Source organism: Vespula pensylvanica, chromosome 2 (genome assembly GCF_014466175.1).
Source record: "Vespula pensylvanica isolate Volc-1 chromosome 2, ASM1446617v1, whole genome shotgun sequence".
Classification (NCBI taxonomy): domain Eukaryota; kingdom Metazoa; phylum Arthropoda; class Insecta; order Hymenoptera; family Vespidae; genus Vespula; species Vespula pensylvanica.
In genome coordinates, this window is record NC_057686.1 from 1661861 (window position 1) to 1678913 (window position 17053).

The following is a 17053-nucleotide window of genomic DNA, read 5'->3' on the forward strand; positions in this document are numbered from 1 at the left end:
GTAAAAATGTTAAATCAGATTAATAGCTACTGACAAACAAACCAATTGAATAATTAAATTTGATAATTTATCAAGTAATAAATAAATAAATATTATAAATAAATATATATATATATATTTAATTAACGATTAAATTAAAAAATTAACATTAAAATATATGTTAATATTCCATTAATTATATTGTATATATATATATATATATATATATATAATATGATTAATAAAAAAATATATATATATATTTAATCAACGAAATGAAATAAAGAAAAAAGAAAGAAAAATTTGCCACTCTGAATGTTCTAAAAATAATCTCAATAACAACTTTAACATAAACTCGTTCAAAAAATTATATAACATTCGAATTTCTTTTTCGCGACAGAGAATCGTATATTTATAGAAAAAAATGCGTTTTCTTTAGAAAATGACTGCGTTCTTCGTATAATTGATTAACAATAATTCACCTTCACAAACATGTAATTTATTTTTTTCGCGCTCGTAAAAATTCCTCGATCACAAACTATATCTAACAAATAAAAAAAAAAAAAAAAAAAAAAAGTTGTTCAGACTTGTATTGCTCTTTTAATGGATAACGTTGTTTTTATTTCCTTCTCTTCTTTTTTTTTTTTTTTTCATTTTCTCAACTTGGTTATGTAATCTATATTCGACGTATAAATGTACGTATACGTATGTAGTATATATATATATATATATATATATATATATATATATATATATATACTTACACAAAAATATTCAGAACGAAGTTACACCATTTTAAGGGTTTAAAACTGTAGAAAATTTTTTCTCAAGGTCATTTCTTTCAAAGAGATTTCAAGGTTTACATATATATATATATATATATATATTTTTTTTAATGAGATCATACAGTTCTTTTTCTTTTTCTTTTTTTCCACGAATCGATTGCATCATACCATATCGATTAAATAAAAAATATCAATTCGGTGAAATATTATCGAACAACGGATCATTTCGATAATTATTTGGAATTATTTTCAAGCGAATCATTTTGAAATAACGCAAATTCATTATTGCACTATAAAAAAATAAATATCTACGATCGTGAATATCTAGAGTCGATCATCAACGATTCGTATGTTTTTTTTTCTGCAATTTTGTTTTTATTTCTAATTCTAACCTTGAGAAAAAAGAAGAAGTTTAACGGTAAAATTGTTTTTTTACAAATTATCAGGCAATTAACAAACAGTCGTTTAAAAGTTATTTCTAACAAGCTAATCATTTTTTTGACGTCATTACGCGAATACTTTTTCACGTGTGTCATAATAAAGATTGAGTTGAAAAAAAAAAAAAAAAGAGAGAGAAAGACAAAAGTGATTCCGTTGAAAGATAAAAATAACAATGAAGAAAAGAAAAAAAGAAAAGAAAAAGAAGAGAAATGCATTGGCATTTCTCGTAGTATTCGTGAAAAAGAGTTAAAATATTAGCGACTTTTATCCTCTTTTTCTTTCTATCTTTTTTTTTTTTTTTTCTTTCTAATATCTTATCAAACACGAGATATAACACGTTTTAATGGCATGACATGGCAAGATATATATATATATATATATACTTACACATGTATACGTACAATAAGTATTAACATACAAATGTAACAATATAACGATGTAACGCGTTCAATGATATTCAGTAATCGTACGTATGAAAATATTCACCTGGTAGAAAGAAAGAAAGAAAGAAAGAAAAAAAAAAAAGAAAAAGATGATAAAAAAAAAAAAAAAAATGAAAGAACAAAGAATGGAAGAAGTAATTTGTAAACAATGACTTTTGAAGCGGTAGATTAATTAATTGCACAATTAGTAATTGTAATCCGTGACCTGGTATTGAAGAAACATCGTCGATGAAAATAAAGATATTAGTATATATTTGAAAGGATAATTAAATTTGCGTTTATGCGATCAAAAAAACGACGACGACAAAGATGACGACGACTGTCTCTTGTTGAAATAAATTAAAAAGATCGAGCAAACTTTTTCTTTTACTTCTTCTTTCCTTTTTTTCCTCGTTTTTTTTTTTTTTTTTATTCCTTCTCTCTTCCTCCTCGGTTTATCACCGATTCATAATTTCATCGACATTTTTATATAACGAACTTGCTATTTCGTTTTCTACTATTCAAATATAACTTAGTCGCACAGTGAATTTCCATGAATAACTTAATCGACATTTCATTCGTGATAAAACAAATTCTGTATATTTCCACTTCATTTGTAATATTTATATATATATATATATTTATATTTATACGTACGTACTTATATATGTATGTATGCACGTATGTATATACACGTACATTATAAACATTTATACAGCGATCCAGATAAAATTTGATAAAATTATTTCTATATATGACCTTGAAATTCGTCATAAAAATTGAATCATTCTTTTCTTTTTTTGTTTTCGTCTTTTATTATTCCGTTCTTTCTTTCGCTCTATTCTTTTTTTTTTTTTTTTTTTTCTTTGATATCAAAATAAATATGATTTTTGTTTTATATGATCAATTAAATGGATCTTTCGTTAAGAGTTCTTCATCGTATTTAACAATTTGGTAATTTAATTCCACTTATTCAGAAATTATTAATTTGGATTTTTCGTAAACGATTGATGTCTTCAATTTGTAAATTATTTAATAATACTTTCTTTTACGTTAATAAAATATTTATCAATGAATTACGTCTTTCGTTGATTATGCAATGAAAAAATACGCAAGAATCGTGTATAAACGGTTTGTAATATTGTACTTTCTTAAATCTTCCTTTTTTTTATTCCTAGTTTGGTTCTTACGTGGGCGAAATTTTTAGAAATTTGCTTTCCAATTAATCATAGAATCGATCATATGGAGTTACGTGAGGTTGCTTGAAAAAAAATTAAAAAAAAAAAAAGAAGAAGAAGAAGAAGAAGAAAAAAAGTCCTGAGAAAAAAAATAAAGGACAAAAAAGAGGGATAAAGAGAAACTAAATTAATGCGTTTTAGTGTCAATATCTATGTGTGTGTGTGTGTGTGTGTGTGTGTGTGATAAATTAAGAGGAAATTAATTCGCAACGTTATAAATGAATCACCAGTGACATGCATACATATATACATTATACATAGATACATAAATACATACATATATACATACATACATATGTATAAGCTAACGTAGGATATAAAGAAGGTATACACATATATAAAAAGAATATTTAGATCTCCATAAAATATTACATATTTATACATTCTTTTTTTTCTTTTCCTTTTTTTCTTTTTTTTTTTTTTCTCTTTTTTTTTTATACATGATTTTCTCGTGTACTAGAAACAATTTCTTCGAAATAATTTTATAATGAGTCCTATTAGGCGAATTTTAATAGTAAACGTTAATAACGGGAATATTTAACTCCTATTGTTTAATGTCATTAAAAAAATTATATCAGCTCGAAAACATTTGTAAGAAAGGAAATAAAGAACATTTTTTTAATGTAAAATACTGAATAATACTGATCGTATAACCCGTTTTTTTTTTTATTACCGAATTATTTCTCTATTATTGATCGTTAAAAGAATTATTTAAAACGATATAATAAATATAAACGTTATTTAATTCTTCACGAGAATTATAGTAATTATATAATAAAATCGACGGTCAACATTCGACGGTTAAATATCAATTATCTAATTAATAATCGTTACTTAACAAATTTGTTAATTAATCAATATCGTTAGCTCGTGTTAGACGAATGAAAATTTCGATCGAGATTGAGTAAACGATGTTCACGTCGTTTTTCTTCTTCTTCTTCTTCTTCATCTTCTTCTTCTTCTTGTTCGTGTTGTTGTTCATGTCGTTGATCATCATTTTGATCGAATCTAGAAGGTATCCTTTCGTTAAAACGAAACGGATTATTAACAAGTTGTCCATTGCCTTGAGGATAAGACGGTAATGCTTCTAATATCCTTGGTGGATTTTTTTTCATATTAGTTACGAACGAACCATAAGTTCTATTTGTTGGATTATCATCGATGGTCCAAGCGTGTCGAGTTGAATGACCATGAACGGGTCTAGGATGTTGACTGGGTTTGTAAACATTTGATTCGCTGATTACCGGTGCACTACTTTGCAAGTTCAATGCATTTAATTGAAGATAGTTGTTATTAATGGGAAGTATTGTATCCTCCGAACCACCGGATTTACTTAAACGATTTCCTATTTCTGAAAAAAAGAAGAAGAAAATGATTAAGAAAATGAAGAAAAATATTATTAAGAAAATGATAAAGGAAATGAAGAAAAAAATGATTAAGAAAGTGAAGAAAAAAATGATAAAGAAAATGATAAAGAAAATGATGAAGAAAATGAAGAAAAAAAATGATGAAGAAAGTGAAGAAAAAAATGATGAAGAAAGTGAAGAAAAAAATGATGAAGAAAATGAAGAAAAGAATTATTAAGAAAATGATAAAGAAAATAATGAAGAAAATGAAGAAAAAAAATGATGAAGAAAATGAAGAAAAAAATGATGAAGAAAGTGAAGAAAAAAATGATGAAGAAAATGAAGAAAAGAATTATTAAGAAAATGATAAAGAAAATGATGAAGAAAATGAAGAAAAAAATGATGAAAAAAAAACGAAGAAAAAAAATGATTAAGAAAATGAAGAAAAAAGATGATTAAGAAAATGAAGAACAAAAAATAAAGAAAATGAAGAATATGTTGTTAGTTTCCGCGTTTCATATACTGGATTAAACATTAGTTCTTACAACTACGGGAGAGATAATGCGAGTCGATCGTGAAAGCGTTTTGCTTGCTTGGTTGCTTGCTTGCTTGCTTGCTTGCTTCAGTTTCTTATATTTCATATTCATTTCTACTTTCATTTCTCCACAAGTGTTTAACAAACGATCCTTTCGCTTAGCGTTACTCGTGATACATTGAACGAACAAACGCGATCAACATTTACTTACTTACTTATTTATTTGTTTATTTATTTATTTATTTATTTATTTATTTATATTCGATCGGAGAAAGGAAAAAAATGGAGAAATAAAGAAAAAAAAGCATCAAGAAATTTCTTACGACAAAAATCAATAAGAGAAATAATAGTAATAATAAAACAATAAAATAATAATAGTAACATTATTACCTTATAATAAATAATAAATAACAAGATAATTTACAGATTACAACAATTAATTAAAAATAATAAAAATAAATTAATAACAATAACGTTACCTATTATAAGATAATAATTCAATTATCATTAATACTAATAATAACAATAACAACAACAATAATAATAATAATAATAATAATAATAATAATAATAATCCTACCAAATGTTTTTGCCTCTTTGACACGTGCCAACAGCGTATCGATCCTGTTTCTACGAAAATATGTGTCAGCAATGTCGAGTTTCTTGGTCGTATCCTTTTTTTTATTTTTATCATCATTCGTCTCCTCCGTCGAAATCTCGTTAGTTGACATTAAATTCGTTGTTTTAAAATCCTCTTTCCCGTTGTTACCGGTATTGTTGTTACTGTTATTATTGTTGTTAAGATCTGCCTTCGATGTCGTTCCTGGTATCGTTACGGTGTTCACCATACCATCCCGTAATTGCACGAACGTTGGCGGTAACGTTATGTAACTAGACGCATCCGGAAATCTCCATCGATTTAATTCCTCAGACCAAGTTGCCGATGCTCTTACCGATCCTACGTCGCGGAGTGGACAACCTGGTCGTAAATGTGGTATCATTGCATCGCACAATTGTGACGTAAGTAATTCACGTCGTAAGAGATCACGACGTTCAGCGTCCCAGGATGCTTGGAGATCGGCAGCTTCCGCTTCGAGTTGACGTACTCTTTTTGCCATTCTTTTTAATGCATCCTCGGTAGACCTAATATTAGAAACGATAATTTTATTTTATTCAATTTTACGATTATCATTCCGTCACAATATTCTAATCTGTATTTTCTATTTGTAAATACGTATCTCTATATCCTGACGTCTATCTTGTAGAGAAGAGGAAGGAAAAAAGGGAAAGATCAAAATCGATTTACCGATTCAATTGCAATTGCAATCGCGTAGACAATGATCGATTTATTTCGGAGGTTTCCTTTCTTTTCTTTTCTTTTCTTTTCTTTTCTTTTCTTTTCTTTTTTTTTTTTGTATTATTTTTTATATTTTTCTATACTCTATACTAAATTTATTATCATAGATTTAAAGGAAAGATCTATGTCTTATTTTTATCTCTTTATTTATCTATTTATTTATTTCTTCATTTTCTTTCGCATTATATTTATTCGAATTTCTAAATCACATTAATTTACGATCGGGAAGTGTTTGTTTGTTTCCCGAAGAATATTTTACATATATTACGCTAGATCCGGTTAGTTTCTAAAAATAACTCTACGTATTTAACTGATCGAACAAATTGGATAGATATAAAAATCTAAAAAAGAAAAAAAATATTGAAAAATATCTTCAATCTGTAATTCTATTTGAAAACGAATAAATTTGTCGTTTTAAATATAACCTTTCATAATTCTAAAAAAAATTAGTTATTCCATAAATTAATCATACATCAATACGAATTAATTAATCTATTAATTATTACATATAACGTCGCTTTTTACAATGTTGAAAAATTCGTAGATATAAAAGTAAAAAGAAACTTATCATACGATATGATCGTCGATAATATTGATATCTCAAAAATTGATACCCAAAAATACTCTACTAATTCTAATAATAAATAAATAAAGAAATAATTAATTAAATAAATAAATAAATAAATAAATAAACAAATAAATAAATTACTGGCTTACCTCAGTTGACCGTAAACTTGGAAGACACCGCCATCTTGACTGCTAGCTTCTAAAACACCAGCAAGAGCTTGCAATCTCTTTCTTCTCTTTTCCCTTCGTTTTCTTAACTCGTTATTGTCAAGTGCCTCCCCACCGATCGTAAGTTTCTCCAATCTCCTTAATACTTCTTGTTTCGCAGCTTCTCTCTTCTTCCTTCGTTTTTCTTCTCGTTCCCTATCCAATTCGTCGATAACAGGTTCACCCTCGTGCAATGTAGTCTTACCGTTATCATTCTCGTATCGCGATCTCAATATATCGAGTTCCTCTCGCAATTTTTTAGCAGACAAATTCGAATTCTCACATTCCTTTCTCAATCTCTCGACTTCTTCATTATATTCCCTTTCCGTAACGTCGATTTCTAATTCAAGGTCCTTCGAATCGTTTATCTTATCGTTCGATTCCAACAATTTGCGAAGCCTCTGTAACTCCAATTGATATTGCCTCAACAAAGCATCTTTAGGGTCCTCGTTGACGATCGGTTTGTTTTTAATGCAACGTGCTCTTGCGGCATATCGAAGTGTACTCAATGTCTCTTCGGCATCAATGTCGCTTGGACTGATGCATGCTATCATAAGTGTTCTTGCATTGCCACCAAGACTATCCCTCAGTAACCTGGTCAATTTACTATCCCTATGATCGCACCGTTCCCCCGTATTGACCAGAACAAAACAAAACAAAACAAAACAAAAAAAAACAAAAGAAAAAGAAAAAAAAAAAATATATATATATATGTATCTATATGTATACGTATATAAAATATCGTAAAGAAAATTGCATATGTACGTCGTAACATCAAATTAAATAGAAATACTTTATACCTATATGGTACATGTCGACCATTGCCAGCAGCCAATGCACTAATGACGTTACCAAGAGCGGATAAGCTCAAATTAATACTAGCAGCTTCCTTCAAACGATCCCCAGTAGCCCCGGTTCTCGTTTGTCTCTCCGAACCAGCCAAATCGACCAAATGAAGTCTTCCTCTTCTAATGGCGTTACTACCACCCTTGTCGTTATCGTTGATAGCTATTGCCTCGAGTGCAAGCGTCAAAACCGCGTGACTCCTCGAGCTTGCTGCGTTCATCTTCGTAGCGGCTGCTGCCCTTTTTTTATCACCTTGCTCGATCAAACGTGCACATTCGGCAGCGTTCTTGACCGTGACCTCGCGCAAACCACCAGCTACGTAAGTCCCTCTGGTTGTATCTTCCTTCAACATCAACAACGTCTCACCAGTACCTTCCTTCAATAGATCTCGCAAACGTTCGTTATAAATCTCGAGATAGCTAAGTAATGCCAAATAACGTGTCTCCGTGCTCGAAGTTGAAGTTGCCTCGAACAAATGTTCCAATGTACGTTCGATGAAACCTCGCATAGTGTAAGACTTTCCGCAACCTGTTTGCCCATAAGCAAAGACTGTACCATTGTAACCATGAAGTACAGCCTCCACGATGACCGATCCAACGTCCTCGTAAACCAATTCCGTACTTGAATCTGAACCAAATGCTGCGTCGAACTGATACACCTTTCCACCCGTCAAATTTCCATTCGCAGATGGATTCTCCAATGTACAACATTTTGACAAACTGTCGATCGTCACGACGTTCTACGAATTAATCATTGTAATGATATATCTTGTCATTTATCGTTTAATAGATAACGTCTAAATGGCGAATGGATTTTATGGATTCTTTTTTTCTCTCTCTCTCTCTTTTTTTTTTTTTTTTTTTTTTTACTACTAGAAAAAATAAAAATATATTTTGTAATTGTAAAGAGAGTAAAGCGTGCGATCTAAAGGATATAATAATCTGAATTATTTTATATAACCTTTGTCAAGATAGAAATTATGAAAAATACGTTATTCAATGAATAGATCGATCTTTGGCAAGATTTGTTTAATTCTCAAAAGCGTTACCGACGGTCGATATTGCAAATTATCATTATTTAAAACGTTATTTTTGTAATATCTTTTTTAAGATTGATAATACTAAAGATATATTTCTTCTGTGTATGTGTATGTGTATGTGTGCGTATAAACGGGTGGATGCGTGTGTGCGTGTGTGTATAATAAATATAAAATCAAACGTAAATATCAATTTGTGTAAAATCGATTCGGTATTAAATATTTTACCGACGGTCGGTGTTGCAGATTTCTAATTTAAAACTGTACTGCTTCGTATCACAAAAAATATTTCATTTTTAATTTTTCCTTCTCAAACATTAATAAAAAAAAAAAAAAAAAAGAAAAAGTTATAATGTAATATAAAAATTCAACCATCTTTTTATTTACAAAAATTGTATAAAAAAAAAAAAAAAAAAGAAAAAGTTATAATGTAATATAAAAATTCAACCATCTTTTTATTTACAAAAATTGTATAAAAAAAAAAAAAAGAAAAAAAATATTAGAAATAAATAGATCCATTTCTTACTGACAAATGAAATTGTTTTCTTTTTCGAATATATAAATAAAAAAAAAAAAAAAAAAAAAAAAAAAAAAAAGAAAGAAAAAATAGAAAAGGAATAGTAGTATGCATTAATTATGTACGTTCACCTAATCAAGAAATTAACACATTCGTTATTCATTTTTACTAGTAATAACGTCAAACAATTTCAATTTCTTGATTAATGCTTGCAATATCCCTAATGTGTCGTCTAAACGTAATACCTTATCAAGAAGAATTTTAAATATAGGTCAAGGTTCGAGCACGTAACTTGAAAGATATATATCTATTGATCCGTACTCATGCACTTATGCGAAAGAACTACATAAATCGATTGACTTTACTTGATTAACGATGGTACATATATACATATGTATGTATATATAAGTGAATCAAATGCTTGTAAACAATACATTTACCGAATGTATATAGGTATACACACGGATAAACCCACATACATACTTTTTACTATGTAATTACGATCTCCATATAAAATTCTTTAGAAACGCACCTGCATATATAATTAAATAAATAAATAAATGAATACATAAATATGTGATAAAAAAATATTCCTATGAATGATTATAAACGTACATTAGAATTTATAATTTTTTAAATATATATCTGCACTATGATACACAAATGAAATTACTTTAGAAACGCACAAACACATTTCCTAGTGCACATCATATTCTTGCTTATCGATGGAACAAAGTGTATGTCGAATCGATATTTCAAACGAGATAGTTTTCAAGTTATTTTTGCAACGTGATGCACGTGACGACTAGAAAATATCTACATATTTTTACATGTACATACGTATACGTACGTGCATACATACAAAAAGAGATACGATGAAAGATACAAAACATCTTTTTTGCAAACTTATAAAATTTCTATTATAAAAAATATGATAATAGAAAAAATAAGAAAAGAAACTTAGAAAACCGATAGTAAAAAGAATAATAATAATAATAATAATAATAATAATAATAATAATAATAATACAAATGAAAAGCTTTTTCGTTGAATTTTTTTCATTAAAATATTTAAAGAAAAAAAAATACATACACATCTATCTACATATATATATATATATGTATGTATATATGTATGTATGTATGCAAGAGAACGTCATATTCAGCAATGAGCAAACGTTCCTTGTTTTGGTACGGTCGCTAAGTTACAATGCGTTCGATATTATAACGATGAAGGTTTGAGAAACATACAAAAGGATAAACAAAATTAGAGAAACATGCATGCATGCCATGTTGACATATTATATTTTATGTATTGTATCTATATGTATAGATGTGTAAGGTCGTAATTCTAAGTGGCATAAGTGCATCATCAATCAAATAAATGTTTTTTATCCATGCTCTACTGCTCTATTGACCGATATTTTTGTTCTTATTTTTCTGTTTTCTTTTTCTTTTCTTTTCTTTTCTTTTTTTTTTCTTTTTTGTTGACTGTTGTTGACCCTTGACTCTCACGTTGACGTACCCGGCACCCCTGTTGCTTTTCTCGACTGCACATAGGCCGACATCTTACGGCCACTTTTACCGACTCGCTCATCTATAAAAAAAAAAAAAAAAAAAAAAAAAAAAACACAGAAAAAATAAATGAAAATTCAATATATATATATATATATTTTTTTTGTAATGTATAAACTGATTTTTTCGAACCTGTATATTTTCAATATATTTGAATAAATTTTTTATTGTATTTCTTTTGTATGATTATTTATATATTTATATATATATTTTTTTTTTTCAATAAATTTCAGTATATGTATGTGTATATGTATTTTTTGTTTTTTTTTTTATTTTTGTTTATATATATATATATAATTATTAAAATTCTTTCTTTTCCCTATGATTTATGAATTTCTTTATTCGAACCATTTTATATATATATATATATTTAGTAAAATTTAATAAATATCTATGTGTATATATATGTGTGTTATATAATTGTTTTTATATAATTATTTATATATATACTTTATTCTTTTATTATTTATATATATATATATATTTTTGTAATAATTTCTAGATTCATATTAGTATAATATTGAATCATTTGTTATGTTAATGATAAGATCGTAAATGAGTTTAGATGTAACAAGTGATAAGTTTATCTGAATAGCTAGATACAACAATAAAATCTATAATGAAGTGTTTCTATGTATTTTCATGTTTTACGATCGAATATTAGTACATATATATATATATATATATATATATATATATATATATACACATAACTATATACTATGACGAACTTGATATATACATAGATCTGTTATTCACAAGGTCAGAACTATTCGTTAGTCAAATATGTAAAACACATATCATTATAAACGATACGTCGATAATTTTACAAAATAATAATCGATTAAACAAATATTTATATTATAATTGTTCACAGTTTAATAATACTTTAATAATAGTTTTATTGATATATATATATATATATATATTTATACTATATATATAAAATATATATAGTATTAATCTATTTATTGATCTATTTGTTTATTTATTTATATATACTATCTATATTAAATATAGATAATATATTAAAAACTATATGTATACTATATATATATATATATATAGTATTCTAAATTTTTTATACATTTAATAATTATCTATCAAATTTTGTATCCAGGTTAAACGTAATAATCTTAATAATAATATGTATCTAATATGAATAATATGAATCTAAATAAACACGTAAATAAAAGATAAAGAAAAAGATTTCAGATTAGATAGCATGGTAGCCGACTGACCGAGTATACTCTACACTTTGACCTACTAAGGCAATGTAATCCTGTAACTCCTGCTATAGTTGAGAAGGTCTATATCAAGACCATAATAAATCGCGCAGTTATATTACGTCTTGAAATAAAAGAAACAAATGAAAATAAAATTAGATTCGTAAAAAAATAAATATTATCAAAATTTTCGTATACGCGTAAAAAGAAAAAAAAAAAATATATATATATATATATACATATACATATAAATTATCTCATCCATGATTTTTACAATTATTATCACACCTATTACAATGATTATCATATTGCTATAAGTTTTCGTTTATTTTATTATATTGCATTTATATTATAAATTACTAACCTCGACGACGACGACGACGACGACAACAAAGATTTCTTATTTCGGGCATGCGACAATTAATACCGTGTAAAAAGAAAAAGAAAATAAAACACTTATCCTTCGCTTAAACGAGTAACAAAATTATATTACGATGCGCATAAGAAAAGAATGTACACGCGAAACGACGTGGGAAGCGGTACTGTCCACACGATTAAACCAATTTCACGACGTACGCGACACCTCGTTTCACTTTTCGCTTTATGCGCGCGCTCGTTCGAAAATACTGGAGAAACGCGCGTTCAATTTATTCGATCACGTGATTGGTCAATCCAACGCAAATCCCCACTCCTCTCGCTCTTCTCTATCTCTTTCTCTAACACGAGAATTATCAATAGAACGTGATCTTCTACAGTCCCCTATCTCCTCGTACGATTTCCTAAGTTTTTTGTGAATGAAAAAGTAAACGACATGGCTATACCGTACAATTTAAAAAAACCAGAGGAGGTTAAGGAATATCTGAAAAATCTTCATATCGAATATAAATTTGGTTGTTACAGTGAAAAAAATCCAGAAGGTACAAAACACGAATCATTGACGAAGGAGTGATCTAACCTATTACGAACGTACATTTTCTCTCTAACGATATTCTTTTCTGTCCGTTTTTTTTTTTTTCTTCTTCTTCTTTTTCTCTTATTTCCAGTTTGTCAACTTTTGGGTGATTTTAACGAAACCATCAAGAAGGATTATAAAACGGCAGCGATCGTTTATAAATCAAATTGCGACGAACGTAATTATCCGAGAAGTTGTGCCAAATACGGAGATTATCTTATCGTCGGTAAGTTATGTGACGATTAGATGGCAGCAGTGTGGCTCTATGGTTTCCCGGTCGATAATGAGGGAAGCTTTTTGAAATTTTATTTGTTATCAAAGAAAGAAGAAGGAAAAAGAGAAGAAAAGTTTCGTTTCAAATTTATATATTTCTTCGTTCTTATAGGTAAAGGTTGTAAAACAGATATTAATGAAGCATATAAGTATCATCAAAAAGCTTGCGATTTAAATAACGATAACGGTTGTCTTCATGCCGGTGTTCTTGCCATAACTAATCAAATTGAAGATGATTATTCTACGCAGATTAATAAAGGAGTAAACATGTTAAAGAAAGCATGTTACCAACTCCATTCGGAAAAAGCCTGTTTCTTTCTCTCAGGTGTTTACATGAATGGAATAGAGAATCACGTAGAGAAGAACTTTAAAGAGGCTTACAAATTATCGCTTAAATCCTGCGAATATGGAAATCCATATGCTTGTGCAAATGTATCTCAGATGCATTTAAGAGGCGACGGTGTGAAAAAGGATTCTGAATTAGCTAAAATCTTTCAGGAACGAGCTGATCAGCTTGTAAAAGAATTAAAACGCTCTCCCTCGTTAAAGTTCCAACAAGGCATTGAAAACTAGTGACATCATATCTTATATAGTAATATTGCAAAGTCATAATAAAGAACGTTATATTTGTATAGAGTTATAAATGTATTGTTCCTATGTCATTTATACGATCTGATAGTATATATGCATTATTTATTTTGTTATCGGATATTTTATATGTATATTATGTTTCTTAATAATGTTGGTAATACTGGTCAGTAATGTGACTTTTATAGGTTATGTAAAGGGAAAAAATTTGGATCAAATGAAAGATTGTAATAAAATTATATTGGCTTGAGGATGTAAATGAAATGTTAGAAATAAATAATTAATATGTAGTCATTATTTTCTACATACTATTTTATATTAACTGTGTATATTTTTCGTGCGTATGAATATTAACATTAATTTATTAATATGTATTTCATCTTATAAAATACATAATATTATAATATTATTTGTATAAACATTATATTTCCAGATCTAAAACAATATGGATATAAGAATTTTAAGGACAATATTGCATAGTTGTGAAGATGCAGAGAAGAGTATTGAAAAGACCGAAGAATACAAAGATTTTCTAAATACGGATGCATTTGTACCAAGATCTGATGTTGTATTACGTGCCTTGTCTACATCGTTTTCAAATCTTCTGTGTTACAAAGTCTCCAAGGAAGCTTACCAACGTTATTCTGTTCGTCTTCACGTTATTGTAAGTTTTTCTTCTATTAGTAGTTTTATATATACAAAACATATATACAATAGACATATATTTATATATATGTATATAAATTGCAGGATACATTGCGTGAATTATGCCGCATAACCGAGAGATTTCAATCCCTGCGTATATTTAAAGATGGAGAAACGACGTTAAAATTTGTAGAGAATTTAATGGACAAATATCTTCCAGATGTTTTAAACGAATGTGCGTCTAGTTACACGTTGACATCTTTAACCGGAGCATTGATGTGTCTTGCAAAATATAATACTCGCTTTATATATTATATCGAAAAAATAATCACTAAACTTTCTTATTTGGATTATACTAATGAAAGTGAAAAGTTATTATGTTATGCCATACATGAAAATGCACATCTTGGACTTAGTTTATCCACGATAGAAAGAATATATTCTTCACAAAGGTATAAACTAATAGAAGAAGTGTTACTAGATAATTTTATGTCGACTTGTCTTAATATAAATACGGAAGCCGATAAGGATGGCATAGAGATCACACATTCGATAAATGAATTACTTGAATTCGCAGTCATATCTCCGTCCATTTTTCAATTAATATGCAGCTTTTTAAAAGAATTGTTTGTACATTTAGAATATGCACCTATGGTTTTAACATTTATACAAGCCACATTGAAGCGTATTATCGCTTATTGTGAAAATAAGGATAAAGATATAATAGATCTTTATCCCAAATACTTGCATTCATGCATTATTTTACTAAGAATAGAACCACATTATCATACATTTAATTCCAAAGCTTATGTATTAGAAAGAATAACAGAATTCTATGAAGAAAATAGCGATGATATTTTGATTTTACTCTCACACTTTCCTGGATGGCTTGCATTTGTTTCGGATAATCTAATCAATTTAATTACATGAACAATTTAACAGTTTTAATATATATATATGCATGTATGTATATATCTACATATGTATATATATATATATATATACATAAATTATATATATATATATAGGCCAAATATAATACATTATTTAAGAATGGCATCATATTTTTTTCTATAGATCTTATTAATTCGTATTTTTTTTTTTTTTTTTCAATCTATATTGGTATCTCGGAAGTTGCCGATAGTACCCAAAAATATTTGTATGTAAAACTAAAAAGAATAAAAAAAAAAAAAAAGAAGAGATAATACAAAAAATATCAAATTAAATAATAAATCATAATACCATAGAATAAAAGAAAATATTGTGTTTTGTAAATTTAAATATACAGACATACATACGTACTATATTCTTCCATGTCGAATTCATTTGTTGTCGTCAATCTTCTGATTCGAAGGTGGACATAAAAAGATCACACGATGATTTCATGTAAGATGAAAAGATGTTAAAATATATGTATATGTATATATATGTATATTCGAAGAATTTCTATTCTCTTAAAATTAATTTTAAAAAAAAAGAGAGAAAGAAAAATGAGAAAAGTCGTAGACGACAAAGAACAGCTCTTAAAATTTTTATTCTTCACTCGTTGATATTCAATATTTGTCACAACGTCCTAAATTATTTCTTTTAGCATTCGTACATTGATCTTCAACTAACAAAATAATACATCTAAAGAAACCGATTAGAATCCATGTAAAAAGCTTTTTGTTAATGTAAGAAGTAAACGAAAGGAAACGTATGAGAAACAAATTATATTATACATATATATATATATATATATATATATATTATATATATATTATATATATATATATATATGGGTGTTATTAAACTTATGCATAATTAATTAAGAAAACTGAAGAATTAACTCGAACGGTATTTAACTTGATTTATCCTTTTTTTTTCCTTTTTTTTTTCTTTTTTTAAATTAATGAATGAATTAATTATTAATGAAACAGAAAACCCGCGGAAAATATAATTCTCGTATTATATCAAAAATAATGACTTTGTCTTTTGAGAACATAAGGAAAAGCTGAGAAATGTTTTTAATGAGAAAATAAAGAACACACGTAATATGTAGGGAACGATTTAACAACGCGCGTCTAAAGAAAAGACAACAACGCGCATGCGCGGTAATATGGCGGCCATCGGCCGAATAGCAGTAGGCGCGCCGCACACGGCTAAATTATGAACGAATATCGAATCTCCGATAGGAAAAGAGAAATCGAAAGTGTTCGGCGCGGGAAATTTAAATTTCAATTGGTTCGAACTGTAAAATACCTTGCATATCGCAAGTCGATTTAGTAGCCGTATTGGTAGAAACATTTCCTTCGTTTACGTTGCTGCTCTTTTGTCCAACGACTGTAGCGGCTATTATCGACGTGTTTACATTGGAAGGAGATGGATCGATGATGATGGATGGGACCGTTGTAGCAGGAATTGTTGTTGTTGTTGTTGTTGTTGTTGTTGTTGTTGTTAATTGTGAAACAGATGCTGACATGGATTTTGTAGGATTGACGGTGGATGTTTCTCCGTGTTGGGGTAAGGATTTTCGTCTT

The 17053-nt window shown here is 28.0% G+C and overlaps 4 protein-coding genes across 13 annotated transcripts in view; 2 read left to right on the top strand and 2 right to left on the bottom strand.

Moving 5' to 3' along the window:
• Positions 1-3639: 3639 nt before the first annotated feature.
• Positions 3640-16267, bottom strand: LOC122638055 (osmotic avoidance abnormal protein 3-like). 4 transcript variants are annotated; one of them, XM_043830676.1, is made up of 6 exons: positions 15837-16267; positions 10801-10872; positions 7678-8462; positions 6821-7489; positions 5327-5889; positions 3640-4216 (listed from the first exon to the last, which is right to left on the bottom strand). In XM_043830676.1, exons 1-6 carry the CDS (start codon positions 15858-15860, stop codon positions 3729-3731), a joined length of 2601 nt encoding a protein of 866 aa, XP_043686611.1. In that variant the 5' UTR covers positions 15861-16267; the 3' UTR covers positions 3640-3728. The 4 variants fall into 4 exon arrangements, with proteins under 4 accessions (XP_043686611.1, XP_043686614.1, XP_043686612.1 ...); XM_043830679.1 differs by lacking the exon at positions 15837-16267 and adding an exon at positions 12449-12678 and having other exon boundaries at positions 10801-10874; XM_043830677.1 differs by lacking the exon at positions 15837-16267 and adding an exon at positions 12446-12678 and having other exon boundaries at positions 10801-10874.
• On the top strand, positions 12796-13933 carry LOC122638063 (cytochrome c oxidase assembly factor 7 homolog). The gene is made up of 3 exons (XM_043830705.1): positions 12796-12993; positions 13120-13254; positions 13414-13933. Exons 1-3 carry the CDS (start codon positions 12888-12890, stop codon positions 13872-13874), a joined length of 702 nt encoding a protein of 233 aa, XP_043686640.1. The 5' UTR covers positions 12796-12887; the 3' UTR covers positions 13875-13933.
• Positions 14081-15538, top strand: LOC122638061. Its single transcript, XM_043830702.1, has 3 exons — positions 14081-14226; positions 14323-14553; positions 14640-15538. The coding sequence occupies exons 2-3, from the start codon at positions 14335-14337 to the stop codon at positions 15462-15464; spliced, it is 1044 nt and encodes a 347-aa protein (XP_043686637.1). The 5' UTR covers positions 14081-14226; positions 14323-14334; the 3' UTR covers positions 15465-15538.
• A 250-nt stretch (positions 16268-16517) lies between the features above and the next one.
• LOC122638060 (transcriptional activator protein Pur-beta-A-like) overlaps positions 16518-17053 on the bottom strand; it is a 30622-nt gene continuing 30086 nt past the window's right edge. For all 7 annotated transcript variants that reach the window (XM_043830700.1, XM_043830699.1, XM_043830694.1 and 4 more), the window contains one exon: positions 16518-17053. This exon is cut by the window's right edge and continues 128 nt beyond it. In XM_043830700.1, coding sequence (XP_043686635.1) covers positions 16744-17053 — 310 coding nt within the window. In that variant the 3' untranslated portion in view covers positions 16518-16743.

What these genes read in the sequence shown, in the direction of transcription:
- LOC122638055 (XM_043830676.1), bottom strand. Translation starts at nt 15,860, where the DNA reads ATGAATTCGACATGGAAGAATATA. An exon ending in GGTCGACATGTACCATATAG is followed by an intron (nt 7,490 to 7,677) that starts GTATAAAGTATT and finishes GTGCGATCATAG; the next exon opens with GGATAGTAAATTGACCAGGT. An exon ending in CAAGTTTACGGTCAACTGAG is followed by an intron (nt 5,890 to 6,820) that starts GTAAGCCAGTAA and finishes TTCTAATATTAG; the next exon opens with GTCTACCGAGGATGCATTAA.
- LOC122638063 (XM_043830705.1), top strand. Translation starts at nt 12,888, where the DNA reads ATGGCTATACCGTACAATTTAAAAAAACCAGAGGAGGTTAAGGAATAT. An exon ending in CAGTGAAAAAAATCCAGAAG is followed by an intron (nt 12,994 to 13,119) that starts GTACAAAACACG and finishes TCTTATTTCCAG; the next exon opens with TTTGTCAACTTTTGGGTGAT. An exon ending in CGGAGATTATCTTATCGTCG is followed by an intron (nt 13,255 to 13,413) that starts GTAAGTTATGTG and finishes TCGTTCTTATAG; the next exon opens with GTAAAGGTTGTAAAACAGAT.
- LOC122638061 (XM_043830702.1), top strand. Translation starts at nt 14,335, where the DNA reads ATGGATATAAGAATTTTAAGGACAATATTGCATAGTTGTGAAGATGCA. An exon ending in CTGTTCGTCTTCACGTTATT is followed by an intron (nt 14,554 to 14,639) that starts GTAAGTTTTTCT and finishes TATAAATTGCAG; the next exon opens with GATACATTGCGTGAATTATG.